The sequence below is a fragment of the Balaenoptera borealis genome (assembly GCF_965194805.1).
Source record: "Balaenoptera borealis genome assembly, chromosome: 16".
In the NCBI taxonomy this organism is placed as follows: domain Eukaryota; kingdom Metazoa; phylum Chordata; class Mammalia; order Artiodactyla; family Balaenopteridae; genus Balaenoptera; species Balaenoptera borealis.
The window spans coordinates 62,663,413-62,688,513 of NC_138872.1; the positions used below are offsets into that span (position 1 = coordinate 62,663,413).

General features: G+C 42.9%; 1 protein-coding gene across 5 annotated transcripts in view; it reads left to right on the plus strand.

Moving 5' to 3' along the window:
• LOC309613672 (bMERB domain-containing protein 1-like) overlaps positions 1-25,101 on the plus strand; it is a 168,492-nt gene that overhangs the window by 40,036 nt on the left and 103,355 nt on the right. For all 5 annotated transcript variants that reach the window (XM_082360770.1, XM_082360766.1, XM_082360767.1 and 2 more), the window contains one exon: positions 11,511-11,778. In XM_082360770.1, coding sequence (XP_082216896.1) covers positions 11,511-11,778 — 268 coding nt within the window. The remainder of the gene's footprint in view (positions 1-11,510; positions 11,779-25,101) is intronic.

Below are 25,101 nucleotides of genomic sequence, written 5' to 3' on the forward strand. Positions count from 1 at the left end.
TCCAACCATTAACATTAATTCAACAAATATTTACGCTATGTCCCACGTGCTGTGCTAGGCATGAGGGACGCCTGAGCTTAGAAGGACCCCATTCTCAGTTTGCTTCTGGTCTAGTAGATAGACTTATAAGCAAATTACAGCTACCACTTACTGTGTGCCCACAAACTGCAGACAAGATTCTGTGCCACGCCCTTTGTATAATGTACTAATGGGTGTGGTATAGTGAATAGTTGTCAGCTGCCTCTCCAGCATCCATTTTCCACCCTTCTTCCCTACAGCTCCCAGTTCCTGTTTGGAGATCCTCAGGGAGGGTGATTCCACTCCTGGCTCAAAGGATGGAGCACCTGACCAAGGTGAAGCCAATCAGTGCATTTCCTGCCTGTAGTTACAGTGATTGGTTCAGGGATGGCCATGTGACCTGCAGTGGTCCAATTAGGCATTAGGAGAGTGATACTCCTAACTTTAGCTGGGAACACCAAACAAAGGCATTCTTATTTTCAGTTTGGGGTATTAATACAGACGTGAGTGCTAGAACTGCTGTAACCATTTTTATTAGCATGAAGGGCACAGGAAGTGGAGTGTATCACTGAAAGAATCTCAGAGAAACCCTGATGATTTCTTAATCTCTACACTAGCTTATTTCAAAGCTTGCTTTACCTCTGGGCTTTTCTGTTTCAGTAGCTGATAGGTTCTCTTCCTTGTTTAAACCACTGTGAATTAGGTTTCCTATTACTTGAAGGAAAGCATCTTGAAGGCTACACATGACCTCACAGTAGATGGCGCCTCCATTTTTATAACTGAGGAAGCAAAGGTACTTGTCTTCATCATCAACCCAATACATGGCAGAGCTATGGTTTGAACTGAAGTTCGATTGGCTCCAAAACCCACACTTTCTATGATTGTAGAATTGTAGAATTGCTTTCAGCATTTCCAGTGCAGTGTGATAAGAAGTATATTAAAGATGTGGCAGTGACACAAAGGAAGAAATTGTTAATTCGTGTGTGTGTGTGTGTGTGTGTGAGTGATGTGGGCATGGAGATATTCAAGGAGAAGGAGTAACATATGCAGAGGCATGGAGTGACTGGCTCATGGTATATGCTGAGTAAATGTTTTCTATTTCATCTGACTTTACGCTTTTGAAAAATTTATATTGCCACAGAATCTTAACTGGAGGGTACCAATATCTCCATGGATCCTTAAAGATAACATAAAGGACTGAGAGTTACTTCCAAAAAGCTATCATTCTAAAGCAAAGTTACACAGATTAATTCAAACATCCCTTCTGTACTATTCGCAGGAGCTGTGTCAACTCAGTGTGGCTACCTCATGCTCAGGTAACCTCAGGTAGCTCAGGTCAACAGGTCATGTCTCTTTAATATCTCGTTAGTCCATGCCCTCCTTTTGATTCCACTGTCATTTTTTGGTTCAAGCCCTCATTGTTTCTCGTGTAAAGTCTTGCTACTCAAAGTGCGGTCCATGGACCTGCAGCCTTGACATCACATGAGAACATCTAAGAATCTCAGACCCTCACCCCAGACCATCTGGATCAGAGGGTCCATTTTAACATGTTAAACTTTGGGAAGGGGCTTCCTGGTGGTGCAGTGGTTAAGAATCCGCCTGCCAATGCAGGGGACACAGGTTCAATCTCTGGTCCGGGAAGATCCCACATGCCGCGGAGCAACTAAGCCTGTGCGCCACAACTGCTGAGCCTGCGCTCTAGAGCCCGTGAGCCACAACTACTGAAGCCTGCGCGCCTACAGCCCATGCTCTGCAACAAGAGAAGCCACCGCAATGAGAAGCACGTGCACCGCAGCGAAGAGTAGCCCCCGCTCGCTGCAACTAAAGAAAGCCCACACACAGCAATGAAGACCCAACACAGCCAAAAATAAATAAACAAAAATAAAATAAATTTATTAAAAATAAAAAACTTTGGGAAGTACTTATGTATTTTACCACTAGAGTCTCTCAACTGATATCCCTACCTCTAGTTTTATGCCACCTCCACTCCTCCATCCCATTCTCCTTAGGACCATCAAATGACCTTTCAGGAGTAACACTGAATATATCTCTAGCCTGGTAAAAATCAGTGATGGAAATTATTGTCAGGGGTAGCGATCATTTGAGCCCAAATTAGTTCAATGGGAGTAGAAGTAGGGAGGAAGGGATAGTCTAGGTTGATAAATTCAGATGTACCTAGGCAATATCAGTAAGATTTATAGGACAAAATACACATTTTCTGGCTTGACTGACTGGCTGGAAGGAAACTGTTACCACCTGTGGAAGGTTTTGGAAGGAAGGGATTTAAATTGAGATGCTTTGGGGACATTTATTCTAGCAGAGCTGTACAACAGAGAGATGCATATGCAGTCATCCCTTGGTATCCCTGGGCTTTTGGTCCCAGGACCCCCTGGATACAACAGCCACAGATGCTCAAGTCCCTTATATAGAATGGTGCAGGTTTTGCTTATAATCTACACGCATCCTCCCGTATACTTTGTTTTATTTATTTATTTTTAAAATAAATTTATTTATGTATTTATTTTTGGCTGCATTGGGTCTTCATTGCTGCATGCGGGCTTTCTCTAGTTGTGGCGAGCGGGGGCTACTCTTCGTTGTGGTGCGCGGGCTTCTCATTTTGGTGGCTTCTCTTGTTGCGGAGCACAGGCTGTAGGCGCATGGGCTTCAGTAGTTGTGGCACACGGGCTCAGTAGTTGTGGCACACGGGCTCAGTAGTTGTGGCACATGGGCTCTAGAGCGCAGGCTCAGTAGTTGTGGTGCACGGGCTTAGTTACTTCGAGGCATGTGGGATCTTCCTGGACCAGGACTCGAACCCATGTCTCCTGCATTGGCAGGTGGATTCTTAACTACTGTGCCACCAGGGAAGCCCCCTCCTGTATACTTTAAATCATCTCTAGAGTACTTATAATACCTAAGACAAGGTAAATGCTATGTAAATAGTTATAAATATAATGTAAACGCTATGTAAATATTTGCCAATGAGCAGCAAATGCAAGTTTTGCTTTTTGGAACTTTTTGGAATTATTTTCCCCAAAACATTTTTATTCTGTTGTTGGTTGAATCTGCAGGTGTGAAACACACAGATACAGAGGGCCGAGTGTACACATCTGGAAATATAGATTTGTGAAATTTTATCACCCTTTTACTCATTTTACTGTTTAGGTTAACTCCTTTCCAGAGAGCCTCTAACCTGCATAGGTGATGATGGAAAATTGAAGAAATTACAATAAGATTGGGTCTGTACATGTGTAGTGAATATGGATAGGAAGCAAAGATTTTGTTCCCTGGATGGAGCACTGTTGTGGAGCATCCCATAAATATCAATCCCATGTGCAAAAGGATGCTACTGGATTAATTCTACATGAAACAGTCAGATTCAGACAACATCTAGAAGTTGTGTTACGATATGCTTATTTTAAGCTATACACAAGTCGGGGAGCTTTTCACAAATGGACTTTTCTTCTGTTTATTCAGTTCTTCATTCATTCAGCAAACATTTGCTGAGTACCATGTGCCGTTCAGTATTTCAGCTCTGATTATTTGAAAGTGAATAAAACACATTTCCACTCCGTGGGTATACCCATGAAAACATGTGAATTCTAGTAAGTTGTAGTACACACTTCTGGCGAGTGTAAGTTAAGTATGGCATTTCTGGAGAACAGCTTAATAATAGGCATTAAATGCCTTTGACAATGTGCATATCCTTTGATTTATCAATTTCACTTTAAGGAATTCATCCTAAGGAAATAAAGGACATCTACAAAGCTTTAACTCCAAGACTCTCCTCATGGTTTTCTTGATAAACTCAGGAAGTTGGGAATAACCTGATGGTCCTCAAAACGAAGGAGATTGCTTATGTAAATTACTCTGCAGGCAGCAGGAATCCAGTGGAGGCTTTTAAGCATAAGAGTGGCATTGCATGTGTATATGTGTGTGTGTGTGTGTGTGTGTGTGTGTGCATTTGTGTGTGTGTGTTTTAAAGATAATTTTAGGGGACTTCCTGGTGGTGCAGTGTATTAAACTCCTCGCTCCCAGTGCAGAGGCCCCAGGTTCGATCCCTGGTCAGGGAACTAGATCCCACATGCATGCCGCAAGTAAGGAGGCCATGTGCTACAACTAAGGAGCCAGGGAGCCACAACTAAGGAGCCCACCTGCCTCAACTAAGACCTGGTGCAACCAAATAAATAAATAAATACTAAAAAAATAATAAAAAATAAAGATAATTTTAGAAGCAATGTGGAGAATAGTCTCCAGTAGGGAAAAAAAACAGAAAAGATGTTTTTCTGCAATAGTCTGGGAAAAAGGTGATGCAGCATTGAGCTAGAGCAGGGCAGTGGGAATGAAGAGGACAATTGGATTTTGGAGAGATTTCCAAGGTAGAATCAACAGGGTTTGTTGACTGGCTATGTGCAAAAGAGTGTGGAATATTTGAGAGTAAGGTACAGAGGCTAAATCCGAGATTTCTAATTGAGGTGGAGCAGGTTTGGGGGGAAATATAAGGAGTCTGATTTTGAACATGTTCAGGTTGAGGTTATAAATCCCTCCTCCTGGCTGTTGCCATGGTGATTCCTGGAGGAGAAAGGAAAGCTTTGAGAGGGGATGTGGGATTGTGGTTAAGTGTTTGGACTCTGAGACTGGCCGACTGAGACTGAATGCAGGTGCTGCCACTTACTGGCAAACTACAACCTCTCTGTAGCTACAAACCCTGATCTCACAGGACACTGTTCAGAGTATAGAGTTAAGAAGGGTAAGTCTTGTAAAGTGCTTGGTACACAGTAACCACTCAATAAACGTTGAAAAACAGAAAGCACCATAATAGAGTCCCTACATGCCCTGGGGACTTTTTTTCAGACTACCCCCCCCGCCACCCTCTTACAGGCATGTAGCATTGACTTCACTCCTAATAACTTCATGCCCCAGCACAGCCAAAACACCTGATCCCACTCCTTGAGCACTTTGGGCAGAAGTACCAGCTCCCTGCTCTCCAACAGATGCAGGATTTCAGGTCTGAAGTCTCCGGCATATGTTTCCTCAGCTTCTTTTCTCTCTTCTAAGCCTCCTTTAAGAGTAATACACAGTGTGCTTTCTGGAACTCTCTTTAACTCTATTTTCTCTTCCAAATCCATTTTCCTCTTTTTATCAATTTCCCCACGACTGCTGGATATTTCTAAGAGGAGAGAAGGACGGGGGCTGGAGATGGAGATTGAACAAAAGATAGGTTTAACTAGGAAGAGGTGAAGAATGAGAAGAGGAGAAGATGAAAGGGATAAACACTGGGAACCTTAACTCAAGCGGGTGAGTGATGGAGAAAGAGCTTGTGAAGGAGACGAGAAGGGAAGACTGGAACAGCAGGAGTGGGAGCCAAGAGGACAGGAGAGAGCATGTCCTGGAAACTGGGTAGAGAGGGAGTTTGGAGTAGGGTCTGGTCCACAACGTTACATATTTTTGGAGAGATTAAATAGGATGATGACTGGAAAGAAGCTATTGGATGTGACAAAAAATAGGCCATTAGGGATCTTTAGCGCATTTTCAGTAGAATAGAGAGGAAGTGACTTGCCCAAGGTCATACCGCTAGTAAGTGGTGGAGCCAGGACGACAGAGCCCAAGTTTTTTTTATCACTCTGCTCTACAGGTAATATTCTTTACATGCCTACTAACATGTCCCAAGTGTGTCTTGTGTTTATGTGGGTTGGAAACTAATGGTATGTTATTTTATTATAGAAATGAAACACTAAAACCCCAGATCTGCTTTATGAAAGTGATGCCTTCTTAAGACATTGATCACTGACTTTACAAATGGAACACACCAAAAAAATAAATAAATAAAAATAAAAAATACACAAATGAAACACACCAACAAAACACCCCAGTTTTGATGAGAGAAGAGAGCTGTACTAATCCCAACTCTGCCTGATGAAAGTGTACGGTTCTGCTTTGGACTCTGCCTTGCAAGCGTAAGTGACAGCTTCTTTGCAGAACAGTTGACATGGGGTAGGCTCCTGGACTGTGCAGGAGGCATGCGACCTGGTCCAGTTTTTGCATTTTCCAGTCCTTCTCTGTGAATCTCTTTCACTGCTTCCTGAAACTCCTCATCTGTGGAACTCCAAGATATCTGCTAACCATCAATTTAGGAATGTGTTAATACTGGATAACATCGATCTCCCTGGAAGGAGTCTGTAGAATTAGGAATATTATTATGACAAATGTAATGACTTCATAGAGTTGCATATTCTAGGATTTATGTAAGGACGATCTTGATATTTTGATGACTACAGCACAACACGGAAGCCAACTTTTAACTTCAAGTAATGACAGCAGTGATGAAATTAATAGAATAAATGACATTTATTGAATATTTATTCTGTGCCATGTGCTGTACTAAGCATGTTTCATAATTAACCCCATTTTACAGGAAAGGAAACTATCTCTTATGTGCTGTACTAAGCATGTTTCATAATTAACCCCATTTTACAGGAAAGGAAACTATCTCTTGGACAGCTTCCATAGTTGGTTTAAGGTAAATAGCTTCCAATCATGGAGTCAGGATCTCACTCAAGCAGCCTGACTTCCATCTATGGCCCTAACATCTAGAACTTTTTCTTCTGAATCTTAAAATTAATGTTTCTTCTCATGCAAATCATAGTTTCTGGAATTCCCACGTTCTAGAAGCAACACTTCTTATATTTCTTTGAGACACAGGGAGATTTTGTTTTCCCTCTGCATTAGGCTTTTCATTGAAACACAGATGAATCCTTTTTTTTTTCCCCAGTTTTTTTTTTTGAACTTTTGAATTTTATTTTATTTATTTTTTATACAGCAGGTTCTTATTGGTTATCCATTTTATACATATTAGTGTATGTATGTCAATCCCAATCTCCGAATTCATCCCCCGCCCCCCCACTTTCCCCCCTTGGTGTCCATACGTTTGTTCTCTACAGGCACACAGATCAATTCTTCTCTGGCTATTCCACTGTTTCTATAATCAGAGTGTGTGACTGACAGGATGTGATTCAGCTGGAATACAAGGTATAATGCCATACTGATTATGGGGGGCATTCCACTTAAATGGCTAGTAACGTCTTTCCTTGAAATATTCAAGGAATGTTTTCCAGGAATCAAAGAGAGACAAGGCTGATAAATGATATGCTTTAATAAAAAATGATCTATTAGGAGAAATTGGGCCTACTAGGGGAGGGACCCATTTTGTGAGAGTAAAAATAGCTTGAACAATATCAGTGCATCTCCATCCCCACGTTTTCCCCCTTTCTCCATGATTTAAACTGGAATGAAAGACATATCATGGGAATGGGAAATGATCCTTCTGATGTTCTTTCATGAATACGTTTGTATTACAATTGAAACTTTTACTATCTCTCCAGATACAGAAGCATAACTGTAGTCCTACTAATATATAGCCTATATACTAGTAGCACAATGGCTAATTCACTAAAACCCCAGGATAATGCTGGCCAAAGTACATATTAAGTGGGAGACAGAAGGGTTGGCAGGGGTGGGCTGATGGGTGGGGAGGTGTTCGCCTAGCCTAATTTTTCTGAATCGGCCCCATGTAATTGAGCCACTAACTGGGGAATCACTGTCCTGGAATCACTGTCATTGTTTTGGAAATTCCAATTGCCACGGGACCTCAAGTGATATCCATCAACACACAATCTGATGGGGGAAGGATGGATCTGGGGTATGGGATTAGCAGATGCAAACGATTATATATGGAATGGATAAACAACAAGGTCTTTATGTTTAGCACAGGAAACTATATTCAATATCCTGTAATAAACCATAATGGAAAAGAATATGAAAAACACACACACACACAAGCTAGAATGGACAACCACCGTCAGGTAATGCCAAACCCCAGGTAGGACCCAGACAGATTTGGATTGTGTGGCCAGACCCCTGGAATTCCCTGCTGGCTGGCTGCACAGGCTGGCCTTAGTCATTTCATTTACCTCATGATAATGTGTTGTGATTTAAATGGTTAAATCCCATTCAATTTAATTTTTTTTGTTAATAGCTTTATTGAGATATAATTCACATACTATTCAAATCACCCTTTTAAAGGTACATATTCAAGGGTTTTTAGTATATTACTAGAGTTATGCAACCATCATCACAATTTTAGAACATTTTCACCCAAAAGGAAGCCCTGTTATCTTTAGCAGTCCCTGCCTTCGCCTATTTTCCTCCACCCCCAGACCTAAGCAACCACTAACCTACTTTCTTTCTCTGTTGATTTGCTATAGATAATGTTTTCTCTGTAGATAAAGAATCTAGACAGTTTATATAAATGGGATCATATAACTTATGGTCTATTGTGACTGGTGTCTTTCACTTAGCATAGCATTTTCAAGATTTAACCGTGTTGCAACATGTATCAGTACTTCATCCCTTTTTATTACCAACTAACATTCTCCTGTAGGAATATACCACATTTTATTTATTCATTCATCAGTTGATGGACATTTGGGTTGTTTTCACTTTTTTGGCTATTGTGAATAATGCTGCTGTAAACATTTGTTCAAACAAGTTTTTGTGTGGATGTATCTTTCATTTCTTGTGGGTCTATACCAAGGAGTGGAATTGCTGGGTCGTGAGATAACTGTGTTTACCCTTTTGAGAAAATGCCAGACTGTCTTCCAAAGTGGCTGCACCATTGTACATTTCCACCAGCAACGTATGAGGGTTCCAGTTTCTCCACTCAGTGTTGTTGTTGTTGTGGTTGTTGTTTTAATTTATTTATTTTTGGCTGTGTTGGGTCTTCATCACTGCGCGCGGGCTTTCTCTAGTTGCGGCGAGCAGGGGCTACTCATCATTGCAGTGAGCGGGCTTCTCATTGCAGTGGCTTCTCTTGTTGTGGAGCATGGGCTCTAGGTACGCAGCCTTCAGTAGTTGTGGCATGTGGGCTCAGTAGCTGTGGCTCGCAGGCTCTAGAGCACTGGCTCAGTAGTTGTGGTGCATGGGCTTAGTTGCTCTGTGGCATGTGGGATCTTCCCGGACCAGGGTTTGAATCCATGTCGCCTGCATTGGCAGGCGGATTCTTAACCATTGTGCCACCAGGGAAGTCCCTATTACTTTAATTTATGCTCTTATTATTATTTTTCTACTTCACTTAGGTTTTTATTTTCTTTTTTTTTTCACTTAGGTTTTATCTCTTCCTTTCTCTTATAGTCTTTTCAGTTGAACACAATGATTTTTTTTAAACCAGTTCAACTAGTTTTAAGTGTACAGCTCAGTGGTATTAAATACATTCACACTGTTGTGCATCCATTACCCCCATCCACCCTCAAAACTCTTTTCATCTTGAAATACTGCAAATCTATACCCATTAAACAAAAACTCCGCATTCTTCCCTCCCCTTAGTCTCCAGCAACCACCATTCTACTTTCTGTTCCTGTGATTTTCACTACTCTAGGCACCTCACATAAGTGGAATTGTACAGTGTTTGTCTTTTTGTGACTGGTTTATTTCACTTAGCATTATGTCCTCAAGTTTCATCCATGTTGTAGCATATTGCAGAATCCCCTTCCTTTTTAAAGGCTGAATAGTATTCCACTGTATGGAAAGACCACATTTTGCTTACCTATTCATCCTAACCCATTTATTTTTAGTCTTACATTTTTAAATGCATGCATTTAAGGCTATGCATTTACTTACATCAAAACTTACAAGTTTTGGGGCTTCCCTGGTGGCGCAGTGGTTGAGAGTCTGCCTGCCAATGCAGGGGACATGGGTTCGAGCCCTGGTCTGGGAGGATCCCACATGCCGCGGAGCAACCAAGCCCGTGAGCCACAGCTACTGAGCCTGCGCGTCTGGAGCCCGCGCTCCGCAACGGGAGAGGCCGCGACAGTGGGAGGCCCGCACACCACGCTGAATAGTGGTCCCCGCTTGCCGCAACTGGAGAAAGCCCTCGCACAGAAACGAAGACCCAACACAGCCATAAATAAATAAATAAATAAATAAATTTAGAAAAACATATATTAAAAAAAACAATAACCTTACAAGTTTTGATATGTGATACTCTCATGACTATCGAGGTCTAAATATTTAAAATTTTTCATTGTTTTATCCTTTTTCTCTCATGAGCTATTTAGAAGTACTTTTTTTTTTTTTTAATTTATTTACTTTCGGCTGTGTTGGGTCTTTGTTGCTGCATGCGGGCTTTCTCTAGTTGCGGTGAGCAGGGGCTACTCTTCGTTGTGGTACACAGGCTTCTCATTGCGGTGGCTTCTCTTGTTGCGGAGCACGGGCTCTAGGTGTGCAGGCTTCAGTAGTCATGGCACATGGGTTTCAGTAGTTGTGGCATGTGGACTCTAGAGCGCAGGCTCAGTTAGCTGTGGCACATGAGCTTAGTTGCCCTGTGGCATGTGGGATCTTCCTGGACCAGGGCTTGAACCTGTGTCCCCTGCATTGATAGGCTGATTCCCAACCACTGCACCACCAGGGAAGCCCTAGAAGTACTTTACTGATCATAAATTTTTAAAGCCTCTTGCTGCTGGTTGATAAATCATTTTATTAAAGCCTTTTCATACCTCCACAAGCTGTGTGGAAACCAAAAGTTGCCCCAGATGATGTCTTAAGAATAACAACAAACAACAAATGAACAACACATGTCCTATAGAGCTTCTCCCCCAACCCAGTACAAAACTACATACCTGTGCAGTCAAGAAGGTCAGTACAATAAAGAGTCTAAGTCTGGATTCAAGTGCTGACCAGACCACTTGGTAAGTGTGGGAATTTGGGCAAATAACTTAATCTTGCTGCACCTCAGTTTCATCCTCTATAAAACAAAGCTAACAAAACAGTATCTGTTTCACAGAGTTATTGGGGAGTGTTTAGCACCTAGCCATCATTCAACAAATAGTACTATTTTAAAAATCAGTCTAGCTGCTGATTTTACCTTGTACTTTTAATGCTGCCGTGCTTTGTTGGTTAAGATAAACCTCTGGGTTTCTGGAAAGTAAAGACCCATGTTCCAAATAGCTTTGTTATACTTGTGTCTAAAATAGTTTCATGTCTCTCTGAAGTTCATGCAAACACATACAGAGTGGACACAGGCACCGGCAGACAAGATTGTCCCATTTTATGTTCAAATTCAAATTCAAAATACACACAGATGCAAACGACAGAGATTGTCACAAAAACGCACTCGGCCAAGCCCAGAACCCACAGATCCAGGTCCACACTCACGCTTCTGTACACTCGCCACAAAGATGGATCCATTGCCCCCAGATAGAGATGCTCTCACAAATCCCACTCAAAACCTAGCAGCACGCTGACGCCACAAGCCCCAGTATGGGCTGCTGCCTTGTTTTGACTTCCTTTGTGATGGTTCTATTTTAGTTGTTGTTTTGTTGTTCTTCGTAGAGTTATCACCTACCCTCTTTTCTGTCTACCCAGCCCCCAAGCTCCCCTCCCCAAGCCTCCATTGCGCATGCGTCCTCATCCTTCTCTCCACCCCTCCACCCCCCCACCAGGTACCAGTCGGCTGTCCCCGGCCCTGGCGGCGGAAGAGATGGAGCAACGTCACGAGCGCCCGGCCCCTTAAGACGCTGCTGTCTGGAGCCGCCTCCCTCCCTGCAACCCGCAGCGGGGATGGAGTAAAGGGAGACCCGTCGACCTGCCCGCGGAGATCAGCGATGGAGTTAAAGCAATCTTTGTCCATCCATCTGGAAGCTGAGAAGCCTTTGAGGCGCTATGGGGCGGTGGAGGAGACGGCGTGGAAAGCGGAGGGACTGGGGAGAAGTGAGTATTCGGGCGGGGGGTGGGGACAGTTGGGGATCCGTGCGCTGGAGCGGGTGGTCGCGGGAGCGCGGGGTTGGTAGGGAGCGGACCGAGGGAAGCGCCCCCGCAGCGAGGCTTTCAGCGCTGCGGGGATGCGCTGCGCTGCGACGCGCTCTCCCTCGAACAAAAGCCTCCGGGTTGGGCTTCACCGGGAGGCTCGGGAATCTCCAGGCAGCTGAGCCGGGAGCCTGGGGTGGACTCAGGAGTCCCGGATCCAAGCTCGCAGCCGGTCTTGGAAAGTAGGGTCTTTCCCGCAGCCCAGGGAGGAGGGTTTTTCTCCACCCGGGATGCACTGGGACGCTGGAACCTTTGGACCATCCTGGAAAGCGCCCACGTCTCTGGAGAGGGGGGAGTGTCCGCTGGGTTTCTGCTTTTGCTTCTCCCCCGGCGTGAGGTTCAGGGCACACCTGAAATTCCCAGCGTTTCTTCCCCTGCCTTCTCCAGGGTCGCGAGTGGAAGGGAAAGGGTTAGGGGAAGGTTAACCCTGTGCACGCCCTTCTTTCTCTCTTGACTCAAAGTCTCTGGTTTGGGTACAGTCCTAGAAGGCAGTTCTGAAATGGACACACTGTATTTGCTGCTTCTCTCTACGGTATTTTGGGGTCAACAACATTAACAAATAAACGAAGGATCTTTTGTTTTTAATGAATAGGATGCAGTAGTTGAAACTCCTGCTCTCAAAGTATAGAGGCAGCTGCAGGGGTCCCAGGGTCACCAGCCCTCCCTGCAAACCCCGGGCACTTAGCAGTCCCCTGCCCTTGCACTGCTTGCTTTAGCTCCGTACCTCCATCCGGGTTGGGAAGGGCCGTCTCGCCCTTCACAAGGACCCTCAGCTTCCTGCCTTGGCGCTGAGCTGTGTTGGACCGAAGTATTGTGAATATGCTCTTTTCCTGTCTTCACCTGGTAGAAGATTGTGTGTGTGTGTGTCTGTGTGTGTGCTTTCTCCGTACCTGTAATTACAAATTCAGAAGATCTTTTTAGAATGGTTCAACTGTACTCTGGTTTTCATGGGTTCAAGTAGAAATCACAGTCAAGTATCTTAGTTCTGCACCTGGAAACCAGAGTGTGTCCAGCCTCTCTCCTTTTCTTTTCTTTCTCCTTTTAAAATATGGGTCCTTCCTCCCATTTCATCCTTTCAAAACCCTTTGGCTTTGATACTTTAACATGACACCAGGGCTGAGGGTCTCTGGTCTTCCTGCAAGCTCAAAATAATACCCACAATGGCTGCCTTTTGTTGATAGATTGCCATGTATTAGGTCTTGCCTGTGCTAAGAACTTTAAATGCATCCTCTCATTCAATCCCTGGAACAGCCTCCTTGAGGGGAATATTATGACTTATGACTCCCCTTACATAGATGGAAAAATTGGGGCTTACTAGGTGATGTGATTTAAGTGGCAGAGTCAGGATTTGAACTCAGGTTTGTTGGGCCCCTGAGCCCCTCTCTGCTTTTAACGTGAAGGTGTATTGCTTTCACATTTTCAGGAAGCTTTCTAAATCTGTTGAGAGTCCCAGAACACATTTAGTGATTTTAAGTATGTGGCAGCCTGTTGGTCTCTGGAGTTCACGGTGGCCTTGAAAGACTACTGGGTCTGTGCAGAATAGAAGCCCTGGGTTTGAATCCTGGCTCTGCCCCCTTGCTGGCATGTGACTGAATTTGTAACTAGTCACATTTTTTTAAGCCTCACTCTGCCTCTGTTCTCTGAAACAGAGATGATAATAATACATACCTTACGGCTTAATTGTGAACATTCAATAAGATGATGTAGGTAGAGCTCAAGGTAAGTGCTGAATATATTGGCTGCTTCCATTATTTTATTACTACATCTGTAGAAAGAACCTGCTTTTATCCTTTGCAAAGAATTACATAAAGCAACACTCTGGACTAAAGCTGCAATGTTGGCCAGGTCCCTAATAATTCTCTTATGTTTTTTTATGTTCTCACCATTTTATTAGGAAAAATTTCAAGCATACAGAAAAATTGCAGTGAAAACCTGATATATAGCATTTTCGCTCCTGAAATTTTTGTACTTCTAAGTCTTAGGCTGCAAACTGTTAAAAGCTTGGCGGAAAGGCTTTCTTATCCTCTCTCTTCCAAAGCAACAAAGATTCTGACTCTTGCTTCCCATTCAGATGCAAGACCACAGTTTATGATCTGCTTTTGGTGTGGATCCCCAAATCTTTTTTTTTCTTTCATTTTTACCTATTCAAATTCAAAATCTTCTTAAAGCACTGATCCAGAGTTTCACTTTTGAATCTAGACTTTTGATCTCTAGACTCTTGTCTGCAGCCTAACTTTTTTTTTTTTTTAATTAAAGTGGCTTTTTTTTCTTTTTGGACTCTCTCTCAACTCCCAGGGGATCTGTGGGTCCATCCCATAACATCTGGGGCCTCCACTTATTTATTAACGAAGTGTAAAAATTAGTACTATTGATTCTGTGGCATAATAACTGTCAAGCCAATGTCGCTATGCAGGAAATGCTGGAGAAAAAGAGAGGCCCATTAAAAAGAAGACACTCTCTGTTTAACTTTTACACATATTTAAATATTTTATGTTAAACACTGAGTAGGTGTTACTTAAAAAGACTTGAAAAGGGGAAAAAGATTGCAAAACTGGTCATTTTCAGTTAAGGTTGTATTAACCGTTCTCTTTAATGTTAGCTAGAGTTTCTAGGTAGAAGATATAAATAGTATAGTAGCTAAGAATGAGAGTTTTGAAATCAGGTGACATGGATCCAAACCAGCTCTAACACTTTGTTGCTTTGTCACCCTGGGAAAATTGCTGAACCGTTCTGTAAGTTAGCTGTCTCATCTATAAAATGGGGATATGTTGGTTTGAACCCTTGGGAACTTGACAGCTGAAATCTGAAACTGGGCCCGTACTCAGAGGGCAAGAAGAGGCCAAAGAAAGAGACAGCCACTCCAGATTGGTAGGTGGCAGGTTTAACAACAAGGGAACTTACATATGAGGCTTGTCTTGGGCGCCACAAGATCTCTGCACCGGCCCGCCAGAATCTCAACAGTTTATATAGAGGCCTTAATGGGGTTCAGTGGTGTATCCCATCCGATGGTCTCAACAACGTCCTACTCTCTCAAAGCCGCATCCTTGAACTGGCTCCTAGTGCGAGAAGAATGGGTGGAATATACATTTCAAGGACGGGAGGGGTAAGGAGCCTCCGATTACCCCAGTCCTGCTCAAGAGTCAGCTGGCAGTTCCATCCTCTCAGTGACATCTTCCAACAGGATAGTAAGGACCACTTCAGGCTGTTGGGAGGATTAAATGAGATAATGCATATAATGCATTTAGCATAGTGCTTGACATACAGTAAGCACTCAATCCATGCTGAATGGTTGTCACAATAGGGCAGGGGTCCCCAACCCCAATAGGGCAGGGGTCCCCAACCCCAGGCCATGGACCGGTATCAGCCTGTGGCCTGTTAGGAACCAGGCCATACAGCAGGAGATGAGCAGCAGGCAGGTGAGCGAAGCTTCATCTGTATTTACAGACTCTCCCTATCATTGCACTACCACCTGAACTCTGCCTCCTGTCAGATCACCGGTGACATTAGATTCTCATAGGAGCTCGAACCCTACTGTGAACTGCACATGCGAGGGATCTAGGTTGCGCGCTCCTTATGAGAATCTAATGCCTGATGATCTGAGGTGGAGCTGAGGCTGTGATGCTAGCGCTGGGGAGTGGCTGCAAATACAGATTATCATTAGCAGAGAGGTTTCACTGCACAGAGACCATAATAAATCAATTGCGTGAGGACTCATATCAAAACCTTATCAGTGAGAGACAAGTGAAAACAAGCTCAGGGCTCCCACTGATTCTGTATTATGGTGAGTTGTATAATTATTTCATTATATGTTACAATGTAATAATAATAGATATAAAGTGCACAATAAATGTAATGCCCATGAACCATCCTGAAACCATTCCCCTGCCCCCGGTCCGTGGAAAAATTGTCTTCCACGAAACCGGTCCCTGGTGCCAAAAAGGTTGGGGACCACAGCAATAGGACATAAGAGGATGGTGCCCAATAACATTGGAGGAGATTATTCCAGCCTGCCAGTCAGTTTTTCCTTGCGTGCATTTCTTTGTGAATTCCAGGTAATGATTGTGTAGATACCACCTTCTTCCTTATGGGAAGGTGTAGGAAACGGCTTTTGCATCCTTGGAAACCACCTAGTATTTTCTCCTTTGAGAAAGAGTCTAAGGAATTGCTCCCATCCACTTTTGACAACATATTTCCACTAGAAGTGAGTAGGTTTTTTGTTTTTTTTTACTCAGTTGGAAAATGCATAGTGACATTTTAGTGTGGTTAGATATATAAAAGTATTGCTTTCAACCAACTGTAATTAATTAGGGGAGGCACAAAGACAAGGTGCCTTTTGACAAAGCACAGAGCTTTCTAAAAGCACAGTTGTCAGTGGTCGTGGCTGTTTCTTGAAAGATTTGAGTGTGCCTTAAAGGATGATCAAGATTTTGGACAGGGGAGGTGGGGGAAGGTGGCACAGTGGGTAGGAGATACCAGGAGAGATAACAGCATTGGCAAAAGCATAGAGGTGGAAATAAATGTGCTATGAGTAGGAGATTGGAATAAAGTGGAAAGCTCAAATGATAATCTTTCTATAAGCCCAGGAGAGATGACAATTATTTAAAAATCCAAGGGTGTGTGCCGACTGGCAAACAGATCATTAAACTGGCCAACGTTTCAGGTTTAATAAACAGCGTGGAGGCTGAAAAATATGAATTGCTGGCAATCTATATAATAGATACTTGGGAAAGAATTTGTGTTACTTTCATCTGTTTGATTAAATATGCTAATTTTATTATTTCAATTTTATTTTGTTTTAGTCTTATTTCTCTTTTCTTATTACAGAAGTAGTACATGCACTTTATAAAGAATTCAAATTCATCTGAAATATAAAAATAAAAAGTGAAAAATGACCATAATCTGCTCCCCCTCCCCCATTTATTCATTCAATAAATAGGTATTAACTGCTTTATAAGTGCCAGGCAGTGTTCTAGGGGCTGAGACACAGTGTGGAGCAAGACAGGCAAGGTTCCTGCCTGCATGGAGCTTCTATTCAAGGGGAAAGCAGGAAGTGGGCTGGGAGTGAAGGTGACAGACAATACATAAGCAAACAAATAATGTCGTTCAGATGATGATGTGTTACATGGGAATTAATAGGGGAGGGCTATTTCCCGTCCAGTGGTCAGGAAATGCTCTCCTAAGGAGGTGACATTTTGCCATGTAAATGTCAAGGATGCAACAAGCAAATGCAAAGGCCCTTGGTATGTTAGAGGAAGAGACAGAAGGCCAGGGTGGCTGGAACCGGGAGGGTCAGGGTAGAGAGAGGAGAGAAATCAGCGAGGAGCCAGACTGGGTAGGACCTTGTAGGTTGTGGTTAAAAAAAAGAAAGTACAGATTTTATTCTTGTTGTAGGAGAAGCTGCTTCTGATTGTCCAGCTTAACTAACATGAGCTGGTTTCTGTTTTTAAAAGGTCACATTGGCTACTAGATGGAGAATCAGACCATGGGGCAAGTGATCGATGTAATCACTGTTCGCTGTAGTCCCAGGGTCCTTCCTAATCGATCCCATTTTGGCTAAGTGGTAGGAATTTCCTTAGTGTGAAAGGAGTGACAAGGGTAAAGGCAACATGGACCACCTTTTGGGAGACTGAGCACCGGGTTAAGGTTTAGGAGGTGTGCTAGTCTCTGCAGTCTCCCTGGAGAGGCAACTGACTGTGTAACTTTATTGCAGGAACCATAATAGCAGGAAGGCAAAGATGATGAATATGATATTATCTAGTATGTACTTTGAACAAAACCAATTATTTACATAGCTCTGTTTATTCGGTATTTTAAGTTTCATTTTTGCAAACGTTTCCTTCTTATGTGTCCATTGAAGGCAAAATCAATTATGCCTATTCTTGGTCTCTGATTAATTATTAAACACTTATTAATAATAATAGTAGTTAGTGAGCCTTAGCTATGAACTCGAGCTTATTAAATTTTAACAACTCTATTAGGTCAGGAGATAATTATTCCCCTTTCATAGATGGGGAAACTGAGGCTTAAGGAGGTTAAGAGAGCTGAAGGCCACGAAGCTAGTGAATGATAGAGCTGGAGCCTGATGCTAGCTCTCTTTGACTCTAAATGTTCCTAGTCAGTGTCTGTTATTCGTGGCACCACGCTAGATGTTGCAGAGATTAGAGATGAAATAGGACACAGCCCCTACTCTGAAGAAGCTTACAGATTTGGGGAAGGGGAGCACAGATGTGAAGAACATCATGGTTTATATTATAAACCGGTATAAACAGTATGAAATAGACACTAAATGAAGGTACAAGTGGGAAATGAGCAGAAGAAGAGATTGGCTCTTCCTGGGGGCTCCAGCATGACAGCAGGAGGAGTGTTTGCACTGGACCTGAAGGCTGAGCAGGGTTTCAGTGGGTGAAGAGAGGGGAGAAGGGCATTTCAGGTGAGCTGCCAGCCTCAGGCAAGGAGGTGGAGATCCCAGAGGCCATGCACCACTTTTTTTTTTTTTTTTTTCTGTTTCTTTCCCCTTGGAAAGAAACCTTGGGGTCTGTTCACTCATGTGAATCACCTGTTACCTGGATGATCCTGAGGGCCGGAGATAAGCACAGGTGGAGGCTCTTTTAGCGTAGCTCTTCAGAACATCACTCACAAAGCTCCCCCAAGGATGCTTACCATACAATCCACTCATTCCCTCACTATTCACTTACCCAGTGGGCTTGAGCCCCTACTATGTGTTAGCTAATGAAGAAGACCCAGACTTCACCGTTAAGGCGTTCTCTGGCTGGCTGTGTTCCACTCCTCCCTCTGCTGCTTCCCAACACTGTGATCTTGGGCAAGTTACCTAACGTCCCTGGACCCCACTCTCTTCATCTGTGAAATGGGAATGTACTTAATACCACTGAACTGTACACTTAGAAATGGTTAAGATGGGGATTCCCTGGCGGTCCAGTGGTTAGGACTCAGAGCTCTCATTGCCAGGCGCCCAGGTTCGATCCCTGTTCGGGGAACTAAGATCCCACAAGCCGTGTGGCGCACCCCCCCAAAAAAAATAATAATAAATAAATACAGGTATAATTTGTATAATATAATAACAAATATATTGTAGGTCCAAGTGGTCACACCGAGGGATGGTTCCTGGGGTCTGGAAGAGAAAAGGACTCTTGAAGTAGGCTGAAAAGGTGAACAATATTTCATCACTGACTGAGGGGAACAGCATTCCAGGCAGAGGGAATGGCACATGTGCACATTTTACCCGGGAACTACAGCTGGATCAGTCATGCTTGCTAGACTCTTAAAGAGTGAGGGAGACAAGACAGGCAGGAGGTGAGTGCATTTTGGAGTCCAGATAAGTTCATAGGAGGCTAGACAGGAGAAGGCTCAGCTCCACATTTCCTGCAGGGTCCACGTGGGGTGACCAAGGACCAGACTGCTAGAATAAAGTTTGGGGATTTTTGTTTGTTTGAATGAATCAGAGTCTGACTTACTGATAATTATTTTTTAGTTAAAATGCCTTGACATTAAAGGAGCAAAACTAGTGATTCTAAGAGAAGTAGAAGAGAATGATGGTAAGAAATATCATACACTGAACACTTACTATGTGCCTGCTCCAAGCACATGTTTACATGCATGCTCTAATTTACTCCTTCCAACACACCCTATGATGTGAGGGGCAGTGGAGCCATTTATTGCTCTATTTTACAGATGAGGAAACTGAGGCTCAAAGAGATTAAGCAACTTGCCCGATGCCAGTCTGCTAGTAAGTGGCAGAGCTGGAACTTGAACCCAGCACGGGTGACTTCATCCTACTGCCTTTCTTATTTCCTGGGGTTAGTAAAACCACTCTTAATACAGATACAGATAAGGTCAGTTAGACACTTCTCTGGGTTTCTTAGTACTGATTCTGTTCTCTGGCTCATTCATTTCCTTTTCCATTACAAACACATCCCTTGTAAACTTGAGGACTATATCTCACTGCTTCAGAGTGCCTTCGGGGTAAAACTGCGGTGGGAGCTTAAAGACATTTACAGAAATGCAGCAGAAGAATTTTCCTGTTTTGAAGACTTGTAGCTTCCCAGAGACAGGCCTCCCTGGGGGTGACCAAGAAAGATTTCATGGACAGTCTAGTGTTTGAGAGTGGGAATTCTGCCTGCATTTGAATCATGACTTTAACACTTATTAGCTCTGTGACCTTGGGCTAGTTACTTAACCTCTCTGAATTTCGTCTTCTCAGCTATACATAGCTTTTTTTTTTTTTTTTGGGCCGCACTGTGCGGCATGTGGGATCTTAGTTCCCCAACCAGGGATTGAACCTGCATTGGGAGCGTGGAGTCTTAACCACTGGACCGCCAGGGAAGTCCCTCGTCTTCTCATCTATAAAATAGAGATAGTAAGAAGACCTGCCTCATAGGGTAATGAGGAAGATTCAATGAGATAATGTGGAAAGCCCTGGCAGAGAATGTGGAAAGCCACAGTCTCCCTAAATGATGGTGATGGTGTTGATGATGGTGATGCTGACAGAACAGGACATAAAGTGGACCTTAACTGGGTAGTATTTAAACAATTGGAAAGAAGGAAAAGAGGAAAGTTAAAGTGGGTGGTCTGGCCTCAAGAAAAGAGTGGAGGTGACGATGTGTAAGGAGATTGTTGGAGGCATGCATGAACTTGGCTGCATTGGTGGAGTGGGGAAGTCCAAGGTTGATTGATCAGGGCCCCTAGACTTGAGCAGATTAAAAATGACAGGCTACAAGGAGCCACTGCAGGACAAGGGGCAGAGGTAAAGAAAGTAGCATCTTAGGAAGACTTGTCTGGCAGTGGTTGCAGACGGGATGGAAGGGCAGGGACTCTGGGGCGGTGGAAGACCAACCAGGCATGTTTTGGAATCATCTGATCGTGAGTTCACAGGGACTGGAGTCTAAAGCAGTGGCAGTGGGTTGGGAGGAAGGGGCTAACCAGACAGACATCTGGAAGGGAAAAAACACTGGTGGTTGATTACGGAGAGGAAAGAAAGAGGGTCTTCTAAGCATAGGCAATGTGACAGGTGGGAAATAACTGTTGTTAGCCTGAGGTCTTAGGCATTTAAATACATCAGCACCAGTGCTGCTTAGTCTCACTTTCAGTAGGGTTTAAAGAGGTGCATGGATTATGGGTGTCGGGAGAAGTAATAGTAATGGCCTCTTACGTTTATAGCACTTTCCAATTTATACTTTTCCTGTGTTTTCTAATTTACTCTTTACAAAAAAGGGCAAAGGGCAGAAGTCGTCATGGCCCTTTGTAAGTGGGGACACAGGTTAAGGACTCACCCCAGAGAAGGGGTGCAGCCAGTATGGACTGAGCAAGGACACAACAGCCCAGGCTGTTTGCACTAGACTAGGGTTTCCAGGGACATATTTATTTGGATAAATCATGAACAACAACTGCATTACAAGATGGTGACAGGTACGTCTAGATTTCGTAAAATGCAAATTGGAAAATAACTACAATGCATGACACTAATTATTCAGTTCATTTAAAATTCCCAAACAGGTAAGTCATTCATTCATGTATTTGTCCATTCATCCATTCATTTCCTCATCCATTGAATACATATTTAATGATAGCCTCTTATATGCCAGATATTGTGCAGTAGCCCTTTGAGTAGGACATCTATAGTCCCTGCCTTCAGGTGACTTAAGGTCTTTTGGAAAAAATAGAACTACCATATGATCCAGCAATCTCACTTCTGGGAATATATCTGAAGGAAATGGAAACAGGATATCAAAGAGCCCTCTACACCCCCATGCTCACTGCAGCATTATTCACAATAGCCAAGACATGGAAACAACCTAAGTGTCCATCAACCGATGAATGGATAAAGAAGATGTGTTGTACATATACAATGGAATATTATTCAGCCACGAAAAAGAAGGAAATCCTGCCATTTGTGACAAAATGGATGGAACTTGAAGGCATTTTGCTAAGTGACATGAGTTAGAGAGAGAAAGACAAATACTGCATGATATCACATACGTGGAATCTAAAAAAAAAAAGAAAATCAGTCTCATAGAAACAGAGAGTGGAAAAGTGGTTGCCAGGGGCTGGGGGAGGGGGGAAATGGGAAGAGGTTGGTAAAAGGGTACCTACCAGCTTTCAGGTAGAAGGTGAAGGAGGTCTGATAAGAACCTGCTGTATAGCACAGGGAACTCTACTCAATACTCTGTAATGGTCTATATGGGAAAAGAATCTTAAAAAAAAAAAAAAAAAGAGTGGATCTATGTATATGTTTAACTGATTCACTTTGCTGTACCCCTGAAACTAACACAACATTGTAAATCAACTATACTCCATTAAAAATTTTTTAAAAAAGATGAAAGAGGTTGGAGGATCTAGTATAAAACATGATGACTATCGTTGATAATACTGAATTATATCATTGAAATTTGCTAAGAGAGTAGAACTTAAATGTCCTCACCAAAAAAATAAACAAATACATAAACATGTGTGGTGATAGATGTTTTAACTAACTACACGGTGAGAATCTTTTCACAGTGTTTACCTATATCAAATCACCACAATGTACACGTTAAAGATCTTACATTTTTGTCAATTATACCTCAGTGAAGTTGAGAAAACTTCTTTGGGAACAGTCCCTGTTTCCAATGATGCAAAACCAAAGGACCAAGAGATGATACTGTATCTCCCAGTCCTTCAGAAACAGAATTCAGTCAGCTTGCTGACCTGATGCCCTCATAGCTAAATGTTTTCAAGAGATTAATTCAGTTGTTTGGCCACAGGTGTGTTTTTGCAGGCCCTTGAGAAAGTGAGTCCTAATAGGGTCAAACCAAGTTTTCTGGGCTAACCTGGAGTGCAATTACTTGATTCTGTCTTCCTGCGAGTGCCATGACCACAGAAACTCTGCGTGTCACATTCACTGCTGAATGCTGAATGCTCCGTGTCTATCACATCTCCCAGCACTCAGAAGCTTCACGTTCAAAACAATCACCAGTTGCCGAATTGGGCAACTGTTAATCCACAAAGACTGAGATGCAAATGATTTAACTGTGTTTTGCAAACCTTCAAAATCATCAAACTAAAAAGAAATAGCTGGAGTCTTGGTCGAAATCACCTGCCCATCTCCTGGTTTAGAAAGTTTGTTCCTGCTCCTGTGGGTAGATGAGCCTTCTTGCTTTCCTGCTTTGAGGGAAGGATGCAAGATTTTCAGATCAGATACAAAACAACAGGAATAGATACTATTATTGTGAACTGGCGGTGCACCATGAATGCTATGATGGGTGTAGGCTGGGCAAGGTGCTTGACATATATACCATATCTCCTTGATTCTTAGATGTCAGCAAATGTGGGATGCACCATTCATAGTCAATCACAGCTTTTCGGAACAACAAGAACAAAAAACAACATGGCAGCATTAAATGTACTGGTCCATTAAAAGTCCTTTTAATTTCATGCGGAGAGCAGAGTCATCTTAGACACTGCTGGTGAAATTGTTGAGTGTTCCAGCCTTTGGGGAAAGCAGTCAGATAACATCTATTAAAGTTTAAGATACTCATATGCTTTGACCCAGCAGTCTGACTCTGGGACTCTACCCAACAGAAATAGAAGCACCAGTATACAAGGGAGTATGTGCAAAAAACAGAAAACCGAAACACTGAACACAGTGAAGGCACAAGAGTAGAAGAATGGTTGAATAAATTATTGTTCATCCACTGTGAAATGTAGGGAGCTGTTACAAAGGAATAAATTAGAGTAGTAATAGTTGTCTTAGAGGTATTATTGAGGGAGAAAAATGAGATCAAGGAAAATGTATATAACAGGATCTCATTTTTATAAAACAAAATATTTCTCTCTGTATATAGCACGTTTAATATATATGCATCCATGGGTATGTGTGCGTGTTTGTATGTGTGTGATTTTATTAGTATGGAGAAAAACATGGAAAATGCATAACAAGTTGTTGCTATGGGCTACCTGGGGGAAGGTGGGGAGTGAGCGGGGGAGACAGGGCTGATGTGAGGGCCAGAGTGAGGCGGGGGCAGTGGAGAGTCAAGCAAAAAAGAAAGTTAAAAGGAAAACTTCACTAAAAAAATCTACTTAATAATATTATCACATGTATACATTTATGTTAAATTATGCAGAAGGGGCATCCTAACTTCAGAAATACTAAAATGTGGGAGAAGAAAGTGGTCTCAAAATTGAGGAGATACAGTTTTATCTGATTTACTCCTCTTTACCACCCTATAAGATAAAGCATTGTGTGTGTGTGTGTGTATCAATATATATACGGAAATCCAGGAACAGAGAGATGAAAATCTTGCCCCATTAATCAATGGAGAAGGGATTTGAATCTAGGACCATCAAAAAGTCCATAACTTCCCCTTTAGTTACTTGTAAACTTCCAACTATATTAAATTCCATTGGCTTTCCATATTTTTAAAGGGATAGGCACCTGAAATAGTGTGTGGAAACCAATTTTAAAGATTCTGGGTTGTCACCATGCCGACTCTTCCCACTTAGACCTTCTCCCATTGCAGTTCCCACGTGCCAGCTTTTTTTTTTTTTTTTTAATAATTTTATTTTTGGCTGCGTTGGGTCTTCGTTGTTGTGCATGGGCTTTCTCTAGTTGCAGCAGTGGGGCTACTCTTCATTGTGGTGCGTGGGCTTCTCATTACGGTGGTTTCTCTTGTTGCAGAGCACGGGCTCTAGGCGTGCAGGCTTCAGTAGTTGTGGCACTTGGGCTCAGTAGTTGTGGCTCATGGGTTCTAGAGTTCAGGTTCAGTAGTTGTGACGCAAGGGCTTAGTTTCTCTGTGGCATGTGGGATCTTCCCGGACCAGGGCTCAAACCCATGTCCCTTGCACTGGCAGGCGGATTCTTAACCACTGCACCACCAGGGAAGTCCGTCCACATGCCAGCTTTCTCCTGGTGATCCCAGGGCAGAAAAAAGAAACAACTCCCTCCATAATCCTGGTCCCAGAGATAAATTTGGGAAATAGACAATAATGAGCAGAGGAAGGGACAAACCAGTCTTTCCTTACTTCGTGTTTTTCTTCCTGTGTTTATGCCCCTTTGTCTTGGTCCATTTGGGCTGCTGTGACAGAAGACCATAGGCTTTCAAACAACAGCAATTTCACTCTCACAGTTCTGGAGGCTGAGAAGTCCAAGATTAAGACACTGGCAGATCCAGTGCCTGGTAAGGGCTTCCTGGTTCATAGATGACTGTCTTGTAGCTGTGTTCTCATGTGGAGGAA